The 23,280-nt window shown below is 42.0% G+C and overlaps 1 protein-coding gene across 1 annotated transcript; it reads right to left on the reverse strand.

Annotated features, from left to right (window-relative positions):
* Window positions 1-429: 429 nt before the first annotated feature.
* On the reverse strand, window positions 430-23,270 carry SLC30A8 (solute carrier family 30 member 8). The gene is made up of 10 exons (XM_059483406.1): window positions 23,191-23,270; window positions 14,362-14,562; window positions 10,335-10,501; window positions 6,734-6,887; window positions 6,027-6,213; window positions 5,536-5,641; window positions 3,785-3,919; window positions 2,592-2,781; window positions 2,318-2,397; window positions 430-466 (listed from the first exon to the last, which is right to left on the reverse strand). Exons 1-8 carry the CDS (start codon window positions 23,268-23,270, stop codon window positions 2,636-2,638), a joined length of 1,176 nt encoding a protein of 391 aa, XP_059339389.1. The 3' UTR covers window positions 430-466; window positions 2,318-2,397; window positions 2,592-2,635.
* Window positions 23,271-23,280: the final 10 nt, after the last annotated feature.

The following is a 23,280-nucleotide window of genomic DNA, read 5'->3' on the forward strand; positions in this document are numbered from 1 at the left end:
ATAACTTTCTTAGTGGACCATATCACTTGCCCATTTAAATCCTTTCCAAAATCCAATCTTGCTCTTAAAATTCTGGTCTTTTTCCCTACCTCAGCCTTAATCTCAGAACTAAATCCAGGTCCTATATGGATGTTTCTGTCACCCACATGTTATCTTTTATACTGTCCTTGACCACAAAACTCTTCCTCAGAATTCCCTATTATATTCAGGTTTATGTCCTCATTTTATTCCAAACACTTGGAAAGACATTTTCTTTCATATGAAGGTCACACTATTAACTTGTCCTCTCTAAGTAATGAAAAGAATACTCAGGTTACCTGACAAGCACAGCTGAGTTGCCTTTGGAAGGAAGCAACTATGCTAAATTACACCAGCAGAGAAACTGGCTGAAATACAAGTGAACTTCGTCATTTAGAATTTCTAACTGTGCTTTGATTTATTTGTGTCTTATCTTCTGGAGCTTCAGCTGTGAAGGGCAAGAATTGTCTTTATCACTGTACTGTGATATCACTGGCATAACTTCAGCTCTTTCAAGCTGATAAATAATGAGATACTCATGAAATTCCTAGCGGGTGTTTTGTTTTAATACCTCATCTGATTTCAGTGGGAGGTTTACCTGAGTAAGATCTTCCACTAAGCAGAATAATTTCTTGTTCCCCCTACCAGGTAACAAATGCCAGCTTAATACATTAATCCATCATCACGTAGTTATGTCTTATCTGTAGTCAAAAGCCCCAATAAAAAAATTCTAATCTCCTTAGAATGATAAAGGAGAAAACTAATGTGAATCTATCGCTAATAAAACTGAATTTCCTAAAAAGCAAGGGCCATTTATACCTTAATAATACAATGGTCCTCCTATCTATCAGTCTGGAAAGTCAGTACCACTTGGTATCACATAATTTATTTTGTTCTAACAAACCTGCTAGTAAAGTAAGCCCTACAGCTGTTGGAGAGAGAACTGTGGAGTGGGAAAACATTATGTCTAGTTCTGCATGGTAAGCACTGTTAGTGCCAGGGGCAGAATTGAAGTTGTTTTTTGGAGCACTGGAGCATGCATTTTGAAGTGCAGGCCTTGCTTTTGCCAGGAGGTGAGAGTTTAATTCAGTTGGTTGGACAAAAATAGAGGGATTGCAGAAAGACCTGACTCTTTGTTCTCAGTTCTGCTGTAAGCATTGCCATGTATGTAAAAGAGGATGATTTAATACATTCTCCTGGTTCTGGCCAGGGCAGGGTTAATTTTTGCAGCAGGCCAGGAGGGGGCATGGCCAGGAGCCGGAGGTTATTCTATACCACCTCCTATCACTCCCAGGGATGGGGAAAGGAGTCAGTAGTGTGGCAGCAGGATGGGGAATTGCCAGGGGTGAGCACTCACATGTGAAATATTTGCCTCTTGTATACTCTGTCATTGCTATTGCTGCAGTTACTGTTCATTTTCCTACTTCATTGCTGTTTCCAGTAAATGGTTCTTATCCCAGCCCATAACCTTTCCCTTTTGTGCCTCCAATTCTCCTCCAGTCCACCACAGAGGAAGGGGAGGGGGAATGTGGGAGTGGTTTGGGGTGGTTTTGGTGGAAACACTCAGCTGGGGAAGCCACGACTCACATCTTGTTAGGAAATGTGGGAATTAGTTACCTGAAGGAGAGGCATGTCACTTCCCTTTATAGCGAATGGCAGTGTGATATGCCAAAGGGTTTTTTTAATTACCTGGTATAACTTCAGGGATTGGGGTGTCACTGGGTAACAGCCCACAGGCCACTCTGAGCTGTGACACCAGACAGGATGTTCACAATGGATCCCAGTTTTCCCTTGCCCTAATTATTTTTCCATTTCTAAGAGCACCTGGTCTGTTTTATTGCCATGACTCAGTGGTACCTTGTGACATGGACACAGAAATCCATCTCAACCCTTCTCTCATGGTGCTATGGGTTAATAGTTCAGAGTACTGCTTATGCCTGGCAGAAAAGAGCTTGCCTGAAGGCTGAAAACATAAATAGGGCTAGCTAAAAAACAAAGATCTGTTTGCCAAATATGAATGGAATAAACTCTCTTGTGAGCCATTCTCTTGACATCCATTCTCTTGTGATCCATGGTACCTGTCTGATACTTCCCTTAGTAGGCAGGAAGAAGAGTGTCTGCCAGAAGGCAGGGAAAACATCACCACTTTCTTCCCCAGATTTCTTCAACTCCTGTAGTAATTTAAATTTTCTCTTTCATCCTGAGTGAGTGCTGAGTTTGCTAACACCAAACTCATATTTCATTGCAGCTGTGATAATTTGTCTGTTGGTAATTTGAAGGTTGATTAGTTTTTTGTTACCTGTAATTACAGACAGTCACTCTGAATGTTGCTTTACTGCCAATCTGCTGGTCTAGTCAAGAATAATTTGGATATTTCTCCTGTAATTGAAAGAAACAGCTGATGGACAGGCAATCTAGCAAATGGCTGGATTTAATCCTTGTTCTCTCATGGTAGATGATACCAACAAAGAAAGGCCCATGCTCTGCTTGCAATGGCAGGGCTTGCTATGTCAGCTAATTACCATTTGCTGTTAATCAATCACACTCAATCAGCACATACAGCCTCCATTGACCTGTAAGAGGGGTGGTGATTATTTGGCACAGCACAGTGCTCCCTTTAATCCCTGGGCTCTTGGCAGAAGACACAGTCTGGTTTCTGATCCTCCCCGGATTCAATCTGAATGGTGATGGAGTGGAAGCTGTACTGCTCAAACAGGGCTTGGGTGACATCTCTCAAAATCTTCTGGCTGTCTGTTGAGTCTGCTGCAGAGAGCAAGCAGAAAGTAATCAAAACATACATCTTGATAATACTTTAAAATATTGTATACTTCCAATATAGGCATTGATATCTAATATAGATATTGTGTACTCCTAGAAGAGAAACTTTTAACAAGAACATTGTTTGAAAAGTGTTTCTTGTCCTTTTTATCCTCCTTTCAGGAACCTCCATGTCAGCAAACTTTGTTCATTCAAATGTGGTTGGAATATGCAATTTTGGCAAAAGTTAAGCTAAGAAATCACCATAGAAATTCAGATTGGCAGAAGACCGGAGGAAAGCAGAAATACTTAATAAAGATTAGTTCATCCAGTCAGGGAGTAGCAGCAGCGCCAAGTGATTTGGGTGGCTGATAGACACTCTGTTTTTGGGAAGTGGGGACTCTGTGGAGAACTTCACCTCTAGCCCTGTCCTTGGCCAAACACAGCTGGCTTTTTTTTTCTTAATACGTAAATAGCTGACAGACAGATAAGAAAATTGACCTGCGTAGTGGACAGTTTGTCAAAAGGGATAAGAGCTACAATTTAAAATAATATTTTAAAAGATGAACTGGAGCTACCTCTAAGCTCCATCCAGTTTTAAAGATTGTTTTCCTTCTGAAGATACATCAGAAATGCATAATGGCCCTGTAAGATCTTCTTGTAGAGATCAACAGTTTTCAAGTTTGACAGAAGTGTGATAAAAATCCGGTTTTAGTCTAATTCTTTTAATTTATTTTAAATATATTGTAATTTACTTTGTTGTCCCACAGACTCTTAAGTTTTCAAGTTTTGGGCTAAGTAGAGGTCCCTGTTGTTTAGACAAGGTTTCTGGGAGGAGGATCTGAGAGCTTTATTTGTTATTATTGTTAATTTTGATTTTCCAACAAAATTATGATGATTTTTTTAAACAAGTAACAGATATACAGTCAGCTTAATCTGAATCAAGAAAGACTGACCTTTACTAGACAGCAGCTGAATAGTCACTCCCTGCTTACAGAAATTTACTGACCTGTGGCAATGTGAGCAGAGAGAGCAGTTTGATTCATTGTCAGAGCCCAAACATGAAGGTCGTGAACAGACTCCACTTTTTCAACTGTTAAAATTCTTGCTTTTACAGCATCATAAGCAAATCCTTTTGATGTTCCTGAAAAGAAGAAATTGATGGAAAAACAATATTTTTAAGGGATAAGAATTTTGATCAATAGAGGAAAATTAATTATGAACCTTTATTCACTTAGATGTATCATTTTTATACAAGTATTCAATGCTTTGGGAAGCCCATCTATTTCAGAGTTCACTGTACTATATAATCTCATCCCTTGGTTTAAACTTCTCCGTGGAGGGTTGAGACTCATGCTTGTTTTAGGGGACAGTCTGAATGTCCAGTTTACACAGGTAGTGAGCTGTTTAGCCAGATCATGTCACAGTTTTGCACCAACATCTTTTGTGAGTGCATCCCTATGTCCATGTGAACAGCATGAACTCATCCTGTTCCACTTGGATCAGTAACCTGAAACTGCAGCTCCAGCATCCAATTTCTTTTCAGCAAATTCTGGGCAGAATATTGTACTTAGGAGATAGGACACTCCCCAGAGAGTTCCCAGGAGGAGAGTGGCCTTGGTGCAGAGGGGAACAGGCACTGCTGACTGTGGCATGTCAGCACTGCTTACAGAAGCTGGGAGTCACTGCTTTAGCAAAGAGACTCCTGAGTGTCAGGGGTTGCTCCCCCTTCCTGGTAGTTTGATTTTTTTTTTTTTTTTCAGTAACCAAGAGATCTGCTTTTTGGCAGCCAAAATAGAGTCAGTTGCCATGCTCTTGCCTAGGTACGCTGCTACATGGAAGTATCTCTATCTCACAATCACTGAAAGCAAACCAACCCTCAAATGAAACTACGGTAACAATGTTTTATAATGGATATTTTATTTTTATTTTTAATGGATATTTTATTTCTTGAAACAGCAGTAGGTGCAAGTGAAAGAGAGGAGAAATAGCCACACAGGCAGTCACATTGAGTACTCATATAAAACCTGCACTTTTAGAGCTACTTTTCCTTTTAATCCTCATGTCTTCACAGCTGAGAGAGAGGTTGCATTATATTATTCAATGTGGGTAAGGCAGAAACATGCATCTGTGACTGCTCAAGTCATTTGGCCTTGCAAATCAAATATTCAGGCCCATACCTGACAGGATTAAAGATTGCTAAGCCTGGTTCTTCTTGCTGCTGCTGTGCTGAGAATTGTCTATTCCCATGCCCTGGAATGCAACTGGAAAGCTCCAACAGCTTGCTTTTCTGGACTCAGGTGACTAAAAAGTCTTTTAAACTTTTGTCTCTTGTACTCAGCCTATTTCACAGACACAGTTCAAAGCACAGTCAAAACACTTTCTCTTGGCAAAGATTTATGTTTCACATGGGTAAAGGAAGTAAACAATGAACAAGGTGAGTAGGCATCTCATATGCCAAAGGGGTGATAGAAAGAAATGCTACACATATGGCAAACAAAAGCAACTCAGAGCTCATTAGCAAAATACCAGTACAAAGGTTTTTACAAAAACTGGCATATATGTAAGCGTAATGTAATGATAGAAAACAATTTTGATTAAAATTAGAAGTAGGTTTAAAGTATGATCAGAATTATGAGACTATTGGAAACTGATACAGAAATGTACTATTATACTTTTTTTCAAACATATATAAGCATTATGGATAAAGCAACAGAAAAAAATCAAAATGCAAGTATTAATTCTGAAATCAGGTCCTACCTTCCATTAATATAGTTAAAATATCCCTTAAAATAGTGATGGTAGTTGCCAAAACAAAGATGGAAAACACAAATGTGCAGATTGGGTCGGCTATTTTGTACTGTGGCTAGAAAAATATGAACACACCACTTTGTTAATTTCATTCTTGTTGGTTATTGTCATTTTTAATCAGCATGAAAGAATAATAAATTGCATTTATCTAGTACAGAATGAGTGCTGGCCCTCTTTGCCAGTTAGGGAGCCTCAGTGCAGGGAATGAAGGTGCTACAGATGAAGAAAGGGAGACACCAAAGTATCCAGTTGAAACAGCAAGAAGCAAGGGTTACTCTCTCAACAGTTATTTCAGTTCCCAAGAATAATTTTCTTTAATACAATTACAGTGTGTATGATTAAGACAGAGGAAATATTTACCTAGTACCTACTGTCACAACGCTGTGAAAATAGCACTTATCCCTGATTGCAAGGCAGGCATATGAACGAATAAAACCAACCTTAAAGAAGATGATAAGTGCACTAATTAGCACACTAATGCTCTGGAATAGATCTCCAATGGCATGCACAAAGGCTGCCTGCAGGCTGGCATTGCTCAGAGCTGGCTCCAGAGGGGCTGAGGTGCCTTCCCTGCCTTGTGCCCCGTGGCTGTGCCCATGGCCAGTCTGGTGCAGAATCAGGCTTAGCCTGCAAGAGATGGAAAGCTGCAAATATCAGAGGATTCACTGCATCTCTGAAAGCAGTGAGGCCATACACATCACCACCCCTGTCACTTCTGAATGCTGAACAGTAAAATCTGACACATTAAGTAGAAATGCAGAGGTGGCTGAGCAGACAGTTCCTAGGTTTTCAGTGATTTGCATAATCAAGAAAGTCTGTGAATGGGGTAATTAATGAGGCCTCATTTTCTAGAGAGTTCTTGAATATTCTGACATCTAATAAAAAGTGAGACGGAGAATAATCTTCTCCTGGGGTTTGTAGATTCATAATTTTCCTTCCCAGTGTGGCAGCTAACAGAAAGGAGGAGAACAACTGCAACTTCCAATGAGAAGCAGGACCTCTCTTTTGGACCCCCTTCCATATCCTCATGGAGCTCATAAACACTTAATATTTTTGAGGCCATTATCTCTCTATAGTTTTTTAAATTGAATTACAGCAGCAGGTTCAAGGTTCCAGTGTCATATGAGAGGAGAACAAAAGAACTTACAGGATGTTGGTGAGCACAGCACAAGCAGAGGTAATGAGCATCACTGTAGCATCAATCTCATAATCCGGGTGTAGCAGCCTCATGCAAGCCAAATATATCAACACACCAGTCACCATCCAAACTATGATCATAGACATCAAAGCTCCCAGAATTTCTAGGAATGAAAAAAATCTGATTTTAGCAGTCAGAATAGGAAAGCAAAAAATTTTAAGAGGTTGATGATAATAGTTCCAGGTGTATGAGCTTTATAGTCAGGAGAGCTGCTTCTTGTATGCTGGCAGCCTTAAAGCTCACAAAGAATGGGCCAAGCTCCTTTCTGACCACAGCAAATCCAGTGGCTGTCCAGGGTAACCCTGTGCATGTGGCGGCCTAACCCTGTTCTAGCTGCCCCTACTTCTGTCCCCTTTCCAGTGCTGAGTTCATGCAACATTCTAAGAAATTGGAGAGATGTAAAAGATCATTTGGGGAGTTCTGGGAGGTGCAAAAGGAGTTTGTCTGTGGTGTGAAACCCATAAAGACCAGCCCTCCTCTCCCAACAAGATTATCACAGGAGCAGAGGTTTGAAGGAAGGAGAGAGGCACAGCCTCCCCTGTTCCTGCACACCTCTCACCACTTCACCTTTCAGAGAGACAGTAGCAGCTCCCAACCAGGTCCTGTCAGCGAAACTTATCCTGGAACTCATTCTGCCAATGCCATAAAGTCATTTTTGTGCCACCAGCTGTGACAAGAACAAAAGAAGTTATTTTTTCCCCGGGGTAGCAAAATTTAATTTTGTCTCTATTGGCTTTGAGTTGAGCTCAAATAAATCCAGTCCCCAAGGCCAGCTTTTATTGCACTGTTATGGGAGAGGTCCGGGGAAGTGCATATGAACATGCAGCATGCTTTTAATAGGATATGGGACTAGTAATTGCCATGTGACTTGAATGGGTAAATGAGAACAACTGAGACAATACCAAAGAAAATGCAAGCTCACAGTAAAGTGAAAGGCAGTAGACAGCCAGAAAGCATTTGCACAGACCTCCACTGACAAGCCATTAAAACAGCTTATGATTTTTTTATATAATTTTATGGGGATCCCCTCTTTTGCAGGCTGCAAAAGCTTATCAAATGACTGTTTTGCCTAAAACTGGAAAATAATAAATCAAAATGCACTGACAGGGGAATTTAGTTTTGCTTAAATTTAGATAGAAGCAGACATAAGTCATACAATTTTTTTTCTGCAGGTTGCAGGTTGAACCCCTGCAAACTTGGCCCAGCTGACGGTGTTGATGGCTGTGCTATCATTGGCATGAAAGCATCCAAGAGCTCTTGTGAACACATGTATCCACCTGTGTGGACTTATGCATATCTTCAATAACAGAACATGTTAGTGATCATATTTACATATTTAGTTAAGCTTACAGATCAGTTCAGCAGCACTAAATACTTCACTTGAGATGTTCTCAGTTTCTTTTTCTCAGAACTACTGGCACTAACAGAGCACAGCAAACAATAGTGTAGGATTGGGTAGGAATCTCTGAGTACAGCTGAGGAGAATTAAGGTACAGGAGAGGTTTGTATCTGAAAATAGTTTGGCTCACACTATCAATCTTATTCAATACTGTGTTTCTGTGTTTGTGGAAGTAGCTGCACTGCTTTGGCATGGAGGGCAGGAGGCATTCAGATGGCTAAACCTGAGCACTGCCATGAAGAGTTTTTTCATGACAATATCTATCAGTCTGAGAGAAGCAGTGAAGAAACATCTTCCAGTGTCATGGAGGGCTGCACCTGAAAGACCTTGCTAGTCAGTGGAGAGTGACTTTGCCACCTGACTGCCCTCAGCTGCTCTGTTAAGGTGCCCACCTGCATATTAAACTGAGAATATAGCTGGGAAAATAAGCAAGAAACAGGATAACAATCGTGGAATGCAATTAAATAACTTCTAACATTTGATGCAAGGCTCTTTTCGTTACCAGGATAAAAAGGGCAATAAAGGATTGGTTTTGAAGTTCTGCATTGCAATAACAAAATAAAAATAATTTAGTTCAGACTGAGGATGAAGTTACATGAAGTGGCTGAGCCTGTCTACATCATCAAGAGAGGTATCTCTTTCACTTTTCTCCCCCCAGGATAAGATATAATAAATGTGAAAGGTAATGGTAAATCAACTGATGTTAAGTTGTAGGTTACTAAGCCTGCAAAATTCAGCTGTGTGTTGTCTCCATAATGCCAGCCATGCTTGGGCCATGCTGAACCTCCCAGTCACCCAGCAGAGCAGGTAGGATACACTTAGGGAGCTGCAGAAAGGCAGGATGAGGGTGCCACATGCCTGGTACCCTGTGCAGCTACAACCAACCCTGGCCTACAGACATCTGAGTCAGAAGCTGTTTCTGGCCTTTGCTGCTGAACACCCTCGAAGCATTTATCATCTGAGTCCTTGGTTCTGGGGCACAGGTGTCTGGAGTCATTTGAGGCACACTGACACCTCCATGCATGGCCTGACACAAGGTGTATCATTGACCCACAGACTTCCAGAGTGACAACTGGATTTCAAATGGCACAAATCATTATATATAAGCAACAAAACTGAGCTCTGAGACATCCAACATGAGACTTATTTTCGGATAGAGACAACTAAATGGCCTATCTGTAGGCACTACCTAAAGTGTCTAAGCTCCCTCTGTGGACATCAAATTAATGGTGATTGACACAGCTCCCTCCTTCACTGGCTGACTGGGAACACTGACTGGTTTTTAGCCATGAGTGTCTGGTCACATTTGACAGGCCCTGATTTTATGCTTGGCACCTTGTGCAGGCTCCTTCAGGTCTTGTGCAACAGCTGCCATTCCCATGCCTAAACCAAGATTTCTGTTGAATATATCAGAGACTTGGACCCCGTGCTTAAAGGTGCTCATGTGCATGTAGGCATAGATATTTAGGTGTCTAAATCTTGAACAGACTCACACTCCCAGAAAATTATTCTCATGGTTAGTATTTTGCTAGTGTCTTGTCTTTTGTAAAAACACTTGTGTTTGATTGTCAGGCTTTTGGTGTTAGGTATCATCTGTAAAATGGGTGGTTTAGGTCAAGGACAGAGTACTTTAAAAACCTGTTTGCATCTAAAAAACCCAACAGTGATAAAGAGATATGAAAGGAGAAAATCTAGAAAAGGGGAAATGTTAAAGGATCTCACTTTTCTACAAATGTAACATTGTGAACTTTTAAAAATTATTTAATCATTTGCTTTAGAAATGGAGAAAACCCTAATTTTTATGGTTATTGTTGCTTTTATAGAAACCTGTTTCATAACAAGTTGAGAGCCCAGTCCTCCACATACTCAAGTCACTGAGAGAAGTTGCTGTTATTTCAACCAAAGTTAGCACCAACCCAAAACTGTGGTAAATAATGAACTGAAAGACATGCTTTTAGATAAAGAGTGACCCTTTACTTCTTTGAAATTCACTGTTTTACTGTGTTTCATGTCCTGAGATCTGTGGGAGCATTAGCACACTGTCTCTAAATGCCTGCAGACCCATGTTGGACCTCAACACGTTCTCCAGTCCCTGGCTGGGATAGCTTCCTTTTCCCATTCCACACGTTCATAACAGGACATGTTTGCTACCTGCTCGGTGCCAGCCAAAGGTGCACTGTTTGGTGGGAGGTTTGGAGGTGAGGCACAGCGAGAGGAGGCTGATGAGGAAGCTGGTGAGGTCCACCAGGATGTGCGCCGCGTCGCTGAGCACGGCCAGGCTGCCCGCGATGTGCCCGCCTGTGTGAAACAAACACCCGCTGGGTCACGGCTCTGCTCACGGGTCTGAGCCAGCCAGAGCCAGCTCAAGGCCTGTTCTGCTGAGAATCAAAGGGAACACTCAATTTTCAGCCATCATACACAAGACCCAAACCTCTTCAAAGATAATTTCATTTTGTACCTTGTTCATGCAGTGAAAGGGATGAATTAATAGAAATACATAAGCCAAATTTCTTAGTTAGAGAGAGACCTAAGAAAAATGAGTTAGAGACCTAAGAAAAATGAGAGTTGTGATACATTAGTTCTGTAGTTACATTGCTATTGTACCGTTTGACTATTTTAATATCAGAATTTTTTTTGTGAAAAGCCATATTTTTGTGAAATTCCATATTAAACATCACATTTCCAGTATCCTCCCACTATCTTTTCACAGAACACTGATATTTTTATGTATGTACAACAGTTCAGAGACCTAGCTTATGGGATTAATTTCCTATTTGTTGCAGGAAAATATGCATGTTCTTCCTGCTGCCTGACTGTTTATCTGTCACAGGCAACACTAAAACAGGAATACATGGAAAGATCCCTATAGAAGAACTGCGATAAGCAATCAGCCATTTTAGTGAGGGCATAGAGAAAAATGTTCTGTTCTCAGAACCAATCTATCATTTTGAATCTGTAATGCATGACTTAACTTTCCTGCTAGAGCTCAAAAATGTGGCTGAATATCATTTTACTCTGTGAAAGTTTGGATTTAAGTGGATTCTGAAGGAAAAACACACCAAATTAAAATATTTTTGGGTTATTTTAATTCTCATTTCTTTTACTCAGTAAGCCAAATATCATTATTTTGCCAAATTCTACTAGCCATATCTCAGGGGTAAAGTCTAATCCAAATAAACTGAAAGTTTACATTAAACAGCCCCAGCTCCTTGTGGCTGCAGAAGACAAGGATCCCAGGCAGGACACTGTCCTTCCAACACATTACAGCAGAGGAATCTTTTCATCAAAGCACAAATGTAAAAAAGTGGATGTGAAATAACAAAGCCAAAACACTTAGCTTCTGCATTTGCCAATGCATTTTCATTCTCCAGTCATTTAATTAATTTCAGCTCACTCATTTCTCCTGGCCACAACCTGAATGAGAATTAATGAATCCTGAAAAACATCATAAAATGCCTCATTCAAATCTTTGGCAGCATACCACTGCCAAAAGGACATGTAGCTATATCTCTTGTTTCCTTATAGCTGGAACTTTTTCATGCCAGCAGGATGGACTCTCTGTTTAATTTCCTCCTCTATGCATATTTTAGATTAGAATACCTAACACCATAAGTTTTTTCAGCACAGAATTTTGCTCAAAGTTACTTCCCAAAAGGGAGAAAACATGGCTGCAGAATTTGGGGGCATCTCATTCCTTGTGGTAAAATGAAAAATTCATCTGAGTAAGTATTTCCCAGAGCATGTTCAAGTGAAAATGCACACATAGATTTTGGTTGTGGCACATGTCTTAGACTTCCACTGTTTTCAGGATAACTGTATCTCAAGAGGGATGTGGTTCTGCTGAGCAGGGGGAGGAAGGCTTGTCTGGCAGTGCCCAGATGTTAATAACCCAGGCATCAGGTTTCTTTCAGCAAACAAATACGTAGATCACAAGCTGTGGGCAAAACCCTATTTCATTTTATATACTCTATTTCCATTTCTATTTTCTGTTTCTATTTCTGTGGGACAGCATCTCAAAAGCTTGCTGCTAGCCTACTGCCTTTGAAAAATGTTTGCAAATTATTATTTTATGTACTGCTGGCATAACTAATGCCTTGGGTGAGTTTCAGAGATCTCAGTCTGCTTAACTGAGCAACTTGTCTCACTGATCAAGTTTTTCTGTCCTGCTCTGACATGAGACCACATGCAGTGTTCATCTCTCTTTCTACTGCCCAAGTGGAAGTGCTTTGAAATCCATTGGTTCTTAATCACCAAAAATCATTGGAAAGCACTTTTATATCTGGGCTCCACACTGGGTAGCACTGGTGTGACTGTTATCTTCAGATCTGTGGAGATTGTGATGGAACTGCCTTAGAAGAACAGAAGGTAATTGTCTTTCAAAGAGTTGGTAGTGTGTCAGGCTCAACCAGCAGTGCCCCATTTGGGAAAGCAGAAATGGCCAGCACAGATGGTTTGAGAAAAATATCATGGGAAGGTCTAGGCATTCAAAGAAGAACAACTTTTCAACCTCTCTGAGAGTGATGCAGCTTTGTTTCTTCTGTTTAGCAGAATAATGTCCACGGAAGCTGTTTGCCCTCAGAGGGCAAGGAAGGGAGGGGAAGATACTCTTTATCTTCAGGAGTAAAATAAGTGTCATAGTTAAAGGCTTTTACAGCTTTTTATCAATACTCCCTACAAGTGGCCTTTAAGACTCACCATTCCCTATAATGGATGTTTATAGATTTATAGACCACAAGCAGCAGAAATTGTCAGTCACTCAATGGTCAATCATCAGGCACAGCAGTCTTGCCTAATGATTAAAAATATTAAATATATGGTTCATAATTACAAAAATCTCCACAGAGAGCTGTCTGTAACTGCAGTTAATAACTGGTTTGTCAAAGTTTAATGGTCTGAAGCAAAACGGTCTTCAAGGCTGTTACTTAAGCTGTCACTGCAAAAAAGCTGCATGATTCATTAGGCAAAACGAAACATTTAGTTAACATATCATCTCTCCTTCCAATTACCCTCTAGCACAGCCACATTCACCAAACTTAAGCCTACTGATTAGATGGTTTTGTTAATAATGCATTACTTCTGGCCCTGGGAATTACTGCATGGGGATTAGCAGCATGCGCTGGTTTTCCTGGAGGAAATGCAGGTGACCCACAAACAACAGGGCTCCATGCAGAGGGAGCACGTGGGAAGGAAGAGATGGAGAAGTCCCTGCTGGGTTTAGCAGCCAGAGGAGAAGGCAGAAATGCAGCAACTCTTTCAGTGCCTCCGCTTCTCACTTGCAAGGAAGACAAAGCCTTTCTGTTTCACTTTCATGGGGCTCCAGAGATGTCTGAGCTGGGAAAATATGAGTTTCAGAGGCTTTCCTGGCTGATTTTTGTTACATCTGCTGGAACACATATGGCAAAAGTCTGTGGGATTCCCCATGTCTCGCTTACCTCAGCTCACTGCAGGGAAGGGCAAATTAAAGAGCCAGGAGCTATCAGGTGGATATAAATATCACAGAATCCATGGAGAGAACAGAGCAGTGAGACAAAATGAAAGCCAATACTCTATGAGCAAGCCAAATACTTATATTGGATGTTGTAGGGTGGGTCCAGAAATGAAAGCTAATTAGGTAGGGGAATAATCTTCCATTGATCCAAAGGCACACCAGCAGGCCAATTTAAAAGATGAACATGCCCTGATATAAATGCATTGACTTAGCTGTAGAAAAACAGATGGTGAATCTGGCCCTGGATTTCCCTGGATTTTGAAAAGACTCTTGCATTTATTTTCAGATGATACTGCTAGCAGCCTCTATCAGTGCTGAGGTCTCATTGGCCTAGATAAATATGTAAAATCTTTTAATCTTTTTAAAGGATATAGCTCAATTTATTAGAAAACCTTTGTGATGCCAAGACATGCATCAGTCAAGCTTAAAGACCTGGAAGAACAGTTCAGACCATTAACTGATCTTTGTATTCCTACCCAGATGAAATCCTTGAGTGACAATATTAAAATATTTTGATAATTTCACTTAAACCCTCTCCTCCCCCCAGTTCTTTTAATGACCAGGGACAAAGGAGAGTTGTTTAGTGCCAGGTGGGTTCACCCCTGCCATGGTCCCTGCAGTCAGTGTGCACTCAAGGCAGGGATGTGCCTGTGCTGGGCACCAGACTGGGCTCTTTTTGAGCACACATACTTCCCTGTTATCTCAGCAATCATGAAGAAGGTGCAAATTACTGATGCTACACAGAGCTTCCTCCTGGCTTGATGCTGCTCCCTCTGTCTGTTCTCATAGGCCTGGGAGTAGCTGTGACAGTGATATGCTGGATTAGCTCCTGTAACTTCTGCTTCCTGCTGCTGCCTCTCTTCATTTGAATTCTTCTGATGCCAGCTCATCCTTTGGGATAGAAAGAAATGGGAGGTTAAAAAGAAAAACCATGGTTATTCAGGCATCTTGCCCTACAGCCCCAGAAATGATGTAATTAATGCTTTCAAAGGACAAAAGCAGCATTGGGAACAGCAGAGCAGGTCACAGAAGAGGCTTGCTCACACAAGCAAGGCTCTGTGGGAGGGAGCTGCACATGAAATGAGTGTTCTGGCTGTGTTTCCCAGCTCTTTGGGCTCTCCTACATCATTTAGCAGTTTATGAAGCATAGGGTGGCTTTCTGAGGCTGTGTATCTCGCACACACCACGTGACTTTAAAGAAATTGTACCTCATGCAAATAGCTACCAAGTTCAGCACAACATGGAAAAATTCTACTAAAAAATACTAAGGATTTTATTCCCAACAGCTTTGTCAGGAAAACTAGTCAAAAAAACACCTCAAACTTCTTTTTCTTAAATATAATCAGCTGAAAATATTTCTCTCCTCTCTTTGCACATAGAACTATTTAATCTCAAATTTCCACATATGTACAAAATCTACCAATATTCCAGAAGAGTCTGAGCATTGAAAATACTCGTCAAAAAATCTCAAAGGTATTAAAAAATCATAGTTCATAGTTTTCATCAAAAATCATAGTTTTCATTCAAAAATCACTCTCCATAGTACATATAACCCATAGTACACATAGAACAACCCTTTATGCCACTGAGTTCATGGTAAGGTGAGAAGTCTAGCAGAAATGGCTCTTTGAGCATTGCTCCATCACAAAGTGATTTTTCAGCCAAGTCTGCTCTGCCACAAACCCTCAGTATTGTGCCTCTCAGGGTTCCTGCACAGGAACCACAGGGTGGGGGTACAGAGGTGTGGGCCCAAGCTCATTGCACAGCAGCTGTGGAAGCTCCTGGATGACCACAATGTTTGGTGCTCTCAGCAGAGCAACCAAGAGACTCCCCCTGGGAGGCCCCAAGGTGGTTTGCTGAGCAAGGATGTTCCCTTCTCCTTTTCTCTCAACAGAAAAGAGCCCAAATTGCAAAAAAACCCTCTAAACCCCCTCCCAGGGGGACTCAAAACCATTCTGTCTCTCCCAATACAACACTTGTTGCCAGAGCTGCGCCTGATGTGACGAGTGCACTGGGCCTGTGGCACCAGGAGGAGAATTCTGCCAAGATGCACATGCACAGTCCCTAAACCACATGGTGCAGCTATTTGGGGTCTGTGTGTGCAGGGGCTACCCAGGAACACAGCAAACTCCACTGCTTTTTTTCCAAATTAGCCTGGGGACAGGATGTGGGACTGGGCTTAGTTGCCCCAGTGACAACAGTGGCTTTCCCCCATTTTGACTTCAGACTTTCCTCTGGAATTAGGAAGAATTGTTTCTTCAGCTGAAGGAAACCTGTGCTCCAGGAAGTAACACGAGTCCTGGTGACTTTCTCTAGTGTTTCTGCACTGTTTGTAGAAGTGTCAAGATGCCTGAATTCTCACTGGAAAGAAATTAGCTGGTGGCTGCCAACCTGCAGTAGTCTGTCCAGAAAAAAAACTGTACTGAAATCACAAGCTTTTTCCAGCTGCTTCTTTTGGGTGGCCTGAGGGGGCTGCAGCTGCTCAGCAGGTTTGAAGTCCTGCCAGATGCCCCACACTGGTGGGCAAGAGGCAAAGGCACCTGCAGAGCTGATGTCTCGGCCTTTTGTGCTCATCAACATCACAGAGGTACTGACGAAAGAAGAGCTGACCCACCTTGGCAGCCGAGCCCTGCAAGTGCAGATAATCAATGTGGATTTGGTTCTGTAAATATTGAGATGTGCCAAGGGTGCCGCGTTCCCCTGAGTCAGCCAATTTCCCAGCCAGGTCAGCATGTGGTCTCTGTTTGCTCCGTGGAGGTGGCTGATCCCCCTGTACGTGAGGAGCTTGTGTGAAACAGCAACTGGTCACATTTAATGTCTGATGCTTGGAGACAGGGAATTTTCTGAGTCCTTTTGTCAGCATTTTCCTCTATTTTCCTCACATCAACAAACAAATGGAGTTGGACTGTCTAGGGAATGGGCTGCCCATCTGGCAGCTGGGGTCCCCACCAGCCAGTCCTTCTCCAGTCCTTTAGTTTTCCATTTATCGGGTTCACTGTGTCATTTTTGTACAATATTTTACTGATGAATTAGACACAGAAGGTACCACAAATTAATTCCTTCCAGATGGCTGAATAAAATGCTGTAGTTCTCTTACTCTCCCCTGGAGATCAGGACAGGCAAGGTTTTCTTTCTCATGATCTCTCTCTGGAGTTAACTTCCAATGCTTTTCTATCGTTTTCATGTAAAATTAATTTCCCCTTACCTCAATTTTCATCAGCTGGCATTGAACATTAAAATCATCTTAATGACATGAGTCATGATCAGCTCAACAATCTCTCAGGCAGGAATGCCAAAATTACCACTGCATATTCTGAGCCACCAAGTCCTTTCCCTGTTGTTAACAAAATAGGTCGCTCTGTGATCTCACTCTGTTTTGTTTTTTGTCTTTCAGTGTCTCTGTCAACTAACAAAGCCTCAGAGCCTCACTGAGGGGCAGGAAAGCTCTGTCCCCAGATCTTGCTGGACAGATGCAAAAGCAAACAGAGACTGTATAAACCCACAAATGTCACATTTTTCTGTCTAAAGGGTACCTAAATAGAAGTGCCCTGGTTGCCAGAGGTGGTGAGCATTCACTGCTCCCTTTGAACTTCCAGAACAGCATCTGGCCTGATGATTGGGAAAACTCCTGCCAGCTCCTGTATGTAACTATTATTTTTCTCTTTCAAAAGCTGCCTGCCACTAATTAAAAGAATCTAAGAATCTAGGAGGCAGTTTTATAAAAGTGTGAATCAAAAGCTTAAGGTGCAAAGATCAGCTCTGTTAGACCAGAAACTCCTTCACAGTGTTTTAGAGCAAGATGTAGCCTTTGAGCTTCAGGTCTCTGTGCCAGCATATTGCAGAGTCACAGATAAAAAATAATCTTTTCTCCATTTCAAATTCTCTTTTCTTTGTAAAAAAGATAGTCAGGGGAATGTCACTGAAAGGCTCCTACTGAGTCATGGCCAGAAGGGAGAAGCAGAGAATATTAATACATATTGCAGATTTCACACAAATCATTAGCAAAAGCTTTTTATTACAACTTCCTTTCTGTTTATTTTCACTTGGTCAGCTGGGTGCCTTGATCTGCAGGCTTGTGGGAATAATTGCTATCCTCCTAGACCATTATGAGTTCCCCAGCCACAAGAGGAAAATGTGGAATCACTGCTCTTTCCACAGGAGATTATCTCCTTCATGAGAGAAAATAGTAATTTTCTGGTGCCTAAAAGGATAATGAAACTACCTTCAGAGAAAAATTTATCAAAGCCATAGTCACCTCCCTTATGCTGGCACCATTCTGATTTCAGTTGTTGTACCAATCTTGAATATTTTCAAGGTATTTAAGACCCTGTTAATAACCTGGCCATCCAGTTTCTCCTTTTCCTTACTGTGGGCACAAAATAAAGGCAAATATTTATATGCTTGCATACTTTTAGATCTCCAGTAGATAGGAATTCATGCCTTAGTTATCTATGTGTGTCATTTTGAGGGCCTGGCCCTGTATGCATAAATGCATAGTCAAAAGTTTTCCTTCTCCATAACACTATAACAATACAGGCCTGAAGAGTTTTCCTTCTCCTATAACAATAGCTGCCTGGAGACAGACCAGAGGTGCTGGTAGACAAGTATTCAAATTCTGTCATTAACATGAAGGAATACATAAGGTCAAAGTACCAAAGAGGAACATTCCCAGAGAGTTACTGCTCCCCAGTTCTGAACCAGAGCTCCTGTCCAACATCTCTTTACAGATCTTTATTCCACAAACACAGCTGGCTTGAAAGTATTGAGTTCCACAGTTTAATTATGATGTGTGTAAAAATAATGTGCCTTTTGTCACTCTGGAGCTGTCTGCCTGCTATTTTAATTAGTTCTAATACTGTTAGAAATGACTGACTATTCCCTGTTTACCTGCCTCCCACCATTCATGATTTTATGTATCATTGTTATACCTCTGAACCATCAATTTTCTGAGCTGATGACCTAGCTATCTAATTTCTGTTTCATGTAACTCACTGCCTTGGTTCTAATTTTCTTTCTGAGATGAAGTGGGCAAAACTGAATTGGGCACGATGGAGATGGCATATGGCCAGTGCTGGGAAGCCACAGCCCATTCTGCAGGGTGCTGGTGTCACCTGCAGGGAGGCACAGGCACTGGGTTTGGGTGTGCTGGGTCTGCTGAGTTGCTGTGTGCTACTGGGACAGCTGGCAAGCCAGTGCAAAGGAGGCAACCACATGGCCCTCAGCTAAAACAGTGCAGAGATCACAAAAAAACTCTCATCATCTTCCTGAGCATTGATTCTGTAAAGGATAAGGAGTGGTGGAAAGCCTATTTTTGATGAAGACTCTTTGATCTTGTAAGAGTTTTCATATCACCTGCAGGAAAGGAGATAAAGAACAAAATATTTCTTATGTGCTTGCTATAGAAAATCACTCTTCATCTGAAGAAATCATCTCCCAGGTTCACTTCAAACTTTTTGCTTGCTGGTATGGGCCTGGCAGACAGGCACCAGTTAGGAGTCCAAGGCCTATAGACAAGAAAATCTACAGGTAAATGCCCTATGTTTAAAACTTTTGCATGAACACAAACCCTAACTTTTCCACACAACGTTCCTGCTATCAGCATTGCCCACCCCTGGGTTTTTCCCCACCTTGTCTCTTGTCTCAGAGACAAAATAAAAACCAAAACTTTGAGACTTAAAGCCTTGAGTTTCACTTGTGTGATGGCATTCAAAATCTCAGTATAAAGACAGATAAAGAACATACTAACAAATCCATGCTGGATCAACCCAAAATCTAGCTCATAGCATAGCTGGCACAATCAGATGCAAATCCACTGATTTATGAAGTGGAATATTGAATATTTCTGGTCAATTTACAGTGATCTGTTGCCAGCAAGAAATAAAAAACTCTTGCCTGTCTTCATTCATGGAAACTTGAGGAATTGGTCAAGCCATTACCTAGACCATGATAAAGGATTATCTAGATCACTATATAGGTGATAACAAATAGAAAAAAAAATAGAATATGAATGATTAGTCATTAGAAGAACTTATTCTCTTTTAATACCACCATTGACTGTGAAAAGGCCATACAAAACTATCTCAGAGACCTAGTTCACACCTAATTTAAAGCAGATGCTGTATGACTTACGGACAACACGTTTTGCATGAAGCAGGAGGTTCTGAGTGCTCAGCTTCAGCTGTAACCACCATGGTTCATAACCTTCCTCAAGCCTGGTGGGAAGTGGTGTCCTGCCCTGAGACCCATCCTGTGTGATGCCTTCCTCTGTTTCCTGAGACCCATCCTGTGTGATGCCTTCCTCTGTTTCCTGGAGCAGGAGGTGTAGGGCACCCTGATCATGGTGGCAGATGATGCCAACCTGGAGGTGCAGCTGACAGATTGGAGGGCAAGGCTGCCATGAGGAGTCTGGAGGAAGAGCTCAACAGGAGCTGTTCAATTTCACAAGAACAAATATAAAGTCCTGCACCTGGGACAGACAGATTTGTGAGACCATATCTACAATATCATGTCCAGCTTTGGAGTCCTTAGCACAGGAAAGATCAGTAAATCAGAGCAGGTTTAGCAGAGGGTGACCTGGACAATTAAAGGCTGGAGCACTTCTGGGGGACTGGATTTTTGTGAGCACCCAGATGCAACCTGCCAATATTCCTGAGGAGGCTATTGAGAAGATGGAGTTTTATTGCTCTACATGGAGGAAGGATGAGGTCATTGGTCATAAATTGAAACAAGTTCCAATTGAATATGAGGGGGGAAGAAAAGATTGTGAAGTTAATAGCCTATTGAAGCAGATTGCCCAGGAAGGCTGTGGAGTTTCTATCCTGAGAGATTTTTTCAAGACTAGGCTGGAGACAACCCTGAGCAACATTATTCAATCTCTTGCTTGGACCAGAGACATTGTTAAGGTCCCTCCCAATATGAATTGTACTATAAACCTACAACTGATCTGACTTTCAGAGGGCTCAGTTGAAGCCCACCCACTTTTAAGCATTTCAAGTTTGACATGGGAAGCCTTAATGCATCCAAACCATCTAGTGACTACAGACAGGTCTAGCATGTGCAAAACACTCTCCTCCACAACCCCGAGTGCAGGGAAAGGGGTCAGCTTTCAGGCTTCCTACTCACATGGTCAAGATAAAACTAGTTTTGTTCCCTGTGTATTGTAATGATGGCATTCATTAAACAGAAAGAGGCTGGGGGACTGCAATGATGGCATTTATTAAAAGGAAAGAGGCTGGGGGATGGCAAGGAAATAGGCAATCTGTGTGCAAAATAAATTCTGTTGAAAGCATTAGAGCTGCTCATTAAGGCTACACATGGGGGACAGAAAAATGTGGTAATTTATACCAAAGGCTAAGATGAGCCTATTGCTACTGTTGGCTTAAGGCAGCTGCTGTGTGAGCCCGGGCCCAGAGGGCTGCATCCCCTCATGGGCTGGCTGCGGCTCATGGGCTGGTACCCTGGGTCACTGGGCTGGCTGTGGCTCACAGGCTGGCACCCTGTGTCACTGGGCTGGCACCCTGGATCACTGAGCTGGTACTCTGGGTCACTGAGCTGGTACTCTGGGTCACTGGGCTGGTACCCTGGGTCACTGGGCTGGCACCCTGGATCACTGAGCTGGTACTCTGGGTCACTGGGCTGGTACTCTGGGTCACTGGGCTGGTACCCTGGGTCACTGGGCTGGCTGTGGCTCACAGGCTGGCACCCTGGGTCACTGAGCTGGCACCCTGTGTCACTGGGCTGGCACCCTGGGTCACTGAGCTGGCACCCTGTGTCACTGGGCTGGCACCCTGTGTCACTGAGCTGGCACCCTGTGTCACTGGGCTGGTACTCTAGGTCACTGGACTGGCACCTCAAGCTGCTGGGTGCAATGGGAAGCAGGGCAAGGGCTTCCCCTGTGCTACCAGCTCTTTCCAGCAGGAGGGAGGAAGACTGGCTCTCAGTCCTCATTTCTGGTAATTTCTGGAAAGAGTAATTAATTGTGCACTTAATCAAATTTCATCTGGCAGAAAAAGCAAAATGGAGAAGCAGCACAAAAGCCACATGGCTGGATGACAAGTCCTCTTCATTTTGGAGAGCTACCTCCTCCATCATTCAGCCATCTCAGGACCACCACTGCAGAGCCCTCCTGGGACCAGCCTCCAGCTCAGGGGCTATTGCATGTAGCTGCTGCATCAGTCCAAAAACTGCAATTGCTGCAGCAATTCATCCCAACTAATTTCAATCCTAAATTAAGAAATAATTATCAGAAAACAATTGACTCCAGAAGATGTGTCAGTTCTCAGATGGGAGGATCAGAGGCCAGGGATTCTTGCCCCCCAGTGTGCATCCTGGCCTTATGCTTAGCAAGGATATTCCCCATTACCAGTGATCCAGGGGAAAAATGCTTCCTTACCAGGCAGCCTAACAGCTGTCCCTGTCTCAGGGGACCATATAAAGGGTTTGCCCAGTTTTGTCCTCTGTGTCCAGAGGTTGCAAGGGGCCTAAGGACCTCAAGCACTGAAGCTGTGCACACAAAATTGCAAACTTTAAAAAAACCACTGTCCCAAATAACTAAAATGAACTGCAGAATCATATGGGATCTTTTTGAAATATAAATATTACCACAGAAGTCATTTTGGACAGTGCCATCTATATTTATGGAGCCATGAAGCAATATTTAAATAATAACCCAGACGTTCAAATGACTAAAATACGATGGCACTGACCCCAGTGTAAGAACATGAAGAGACAGATTTCCATTTGAACTGACAGTGTTTACGCCAAGTTTCTGTCCCACACGTTTTAAGAGAGCCAAGCAATAAATAACCTGAAAACCAATGAGATAATGGAAATGTCAAGAGGTGCTAAGCTGTAACTGAGCAGCTATTTTCTTTTAAAAATACTTGCTAGTCTGAGTTAAGAGGAAGAATGAAAAAAGGTTAAACTACAAAACTATTTTGTGATGGACATTTATACTCTTTTTTTAACCCCATCTACAGTATCTTATGTTTTCAGAAGATCTTTCCTCACTCAAGCCAACATTTACTCACCAGACCTCTGGCATACAAGAGTTACATTAACTCTAAGCTCAATAGACAATCCACAAGAATAAAGCATTGCCTTTCTTTCAAACCAAATGGATAATTGAGACATTCAAGCATGAAGGAGCCTTGAACCAAACATGGTGTCAATAGCACAATTATAATTCAGCCTAAAATTGCAGCATAATCCATGAGGTTTTGCATCCTACAATAAATCTACTAAGCTTATAAAATACATAGCAAGAGACACTTGCTTCAACAGTAGATTGGTTCAATCCATCACAGACACAGACATATCAGACTGCTGTCTAGTAAATGCTTCAAAAATCTAATAAGAAAGTTTTGGAAGAAAAAAATTGAACAAAACATTTTGAAAATAGTAAAATGTATGCATGGTGAAACTCTCCAGACTTTGACTCCTGCAGCCGGTTGGCAGATTGGTGCTCTCACATTGCTCTGACACAGAAATGTCAGTGAAGGAAACAAAGAGTTGTGTTACCTGTCTAGGGCCAAGGAGTACTTCTTGGTGTCCTTCTCACTCACAAGGCAAGTTCTTTCAAGACCCCTTTCAGTAGCCATGAAGAAAGTC

The sequence above is a fragment of the Ammospiza nelsoni genome, chromosome 1 (genome assembly GCF_027579445.1).
Source record: "Ammospiza nelsoni isolate bAmmNel1 chromosome 1, bAmmNel1.pri, whole genome shotgun sequence".
In the NCBI taxonomy this organism is placed as follows: domain Eukaryota; kingdom Metazoa; phylum Chordata; class Aves; order Passeriformes; family Passerellidae; genus Ammospiza; species Ammospiza nelsoni.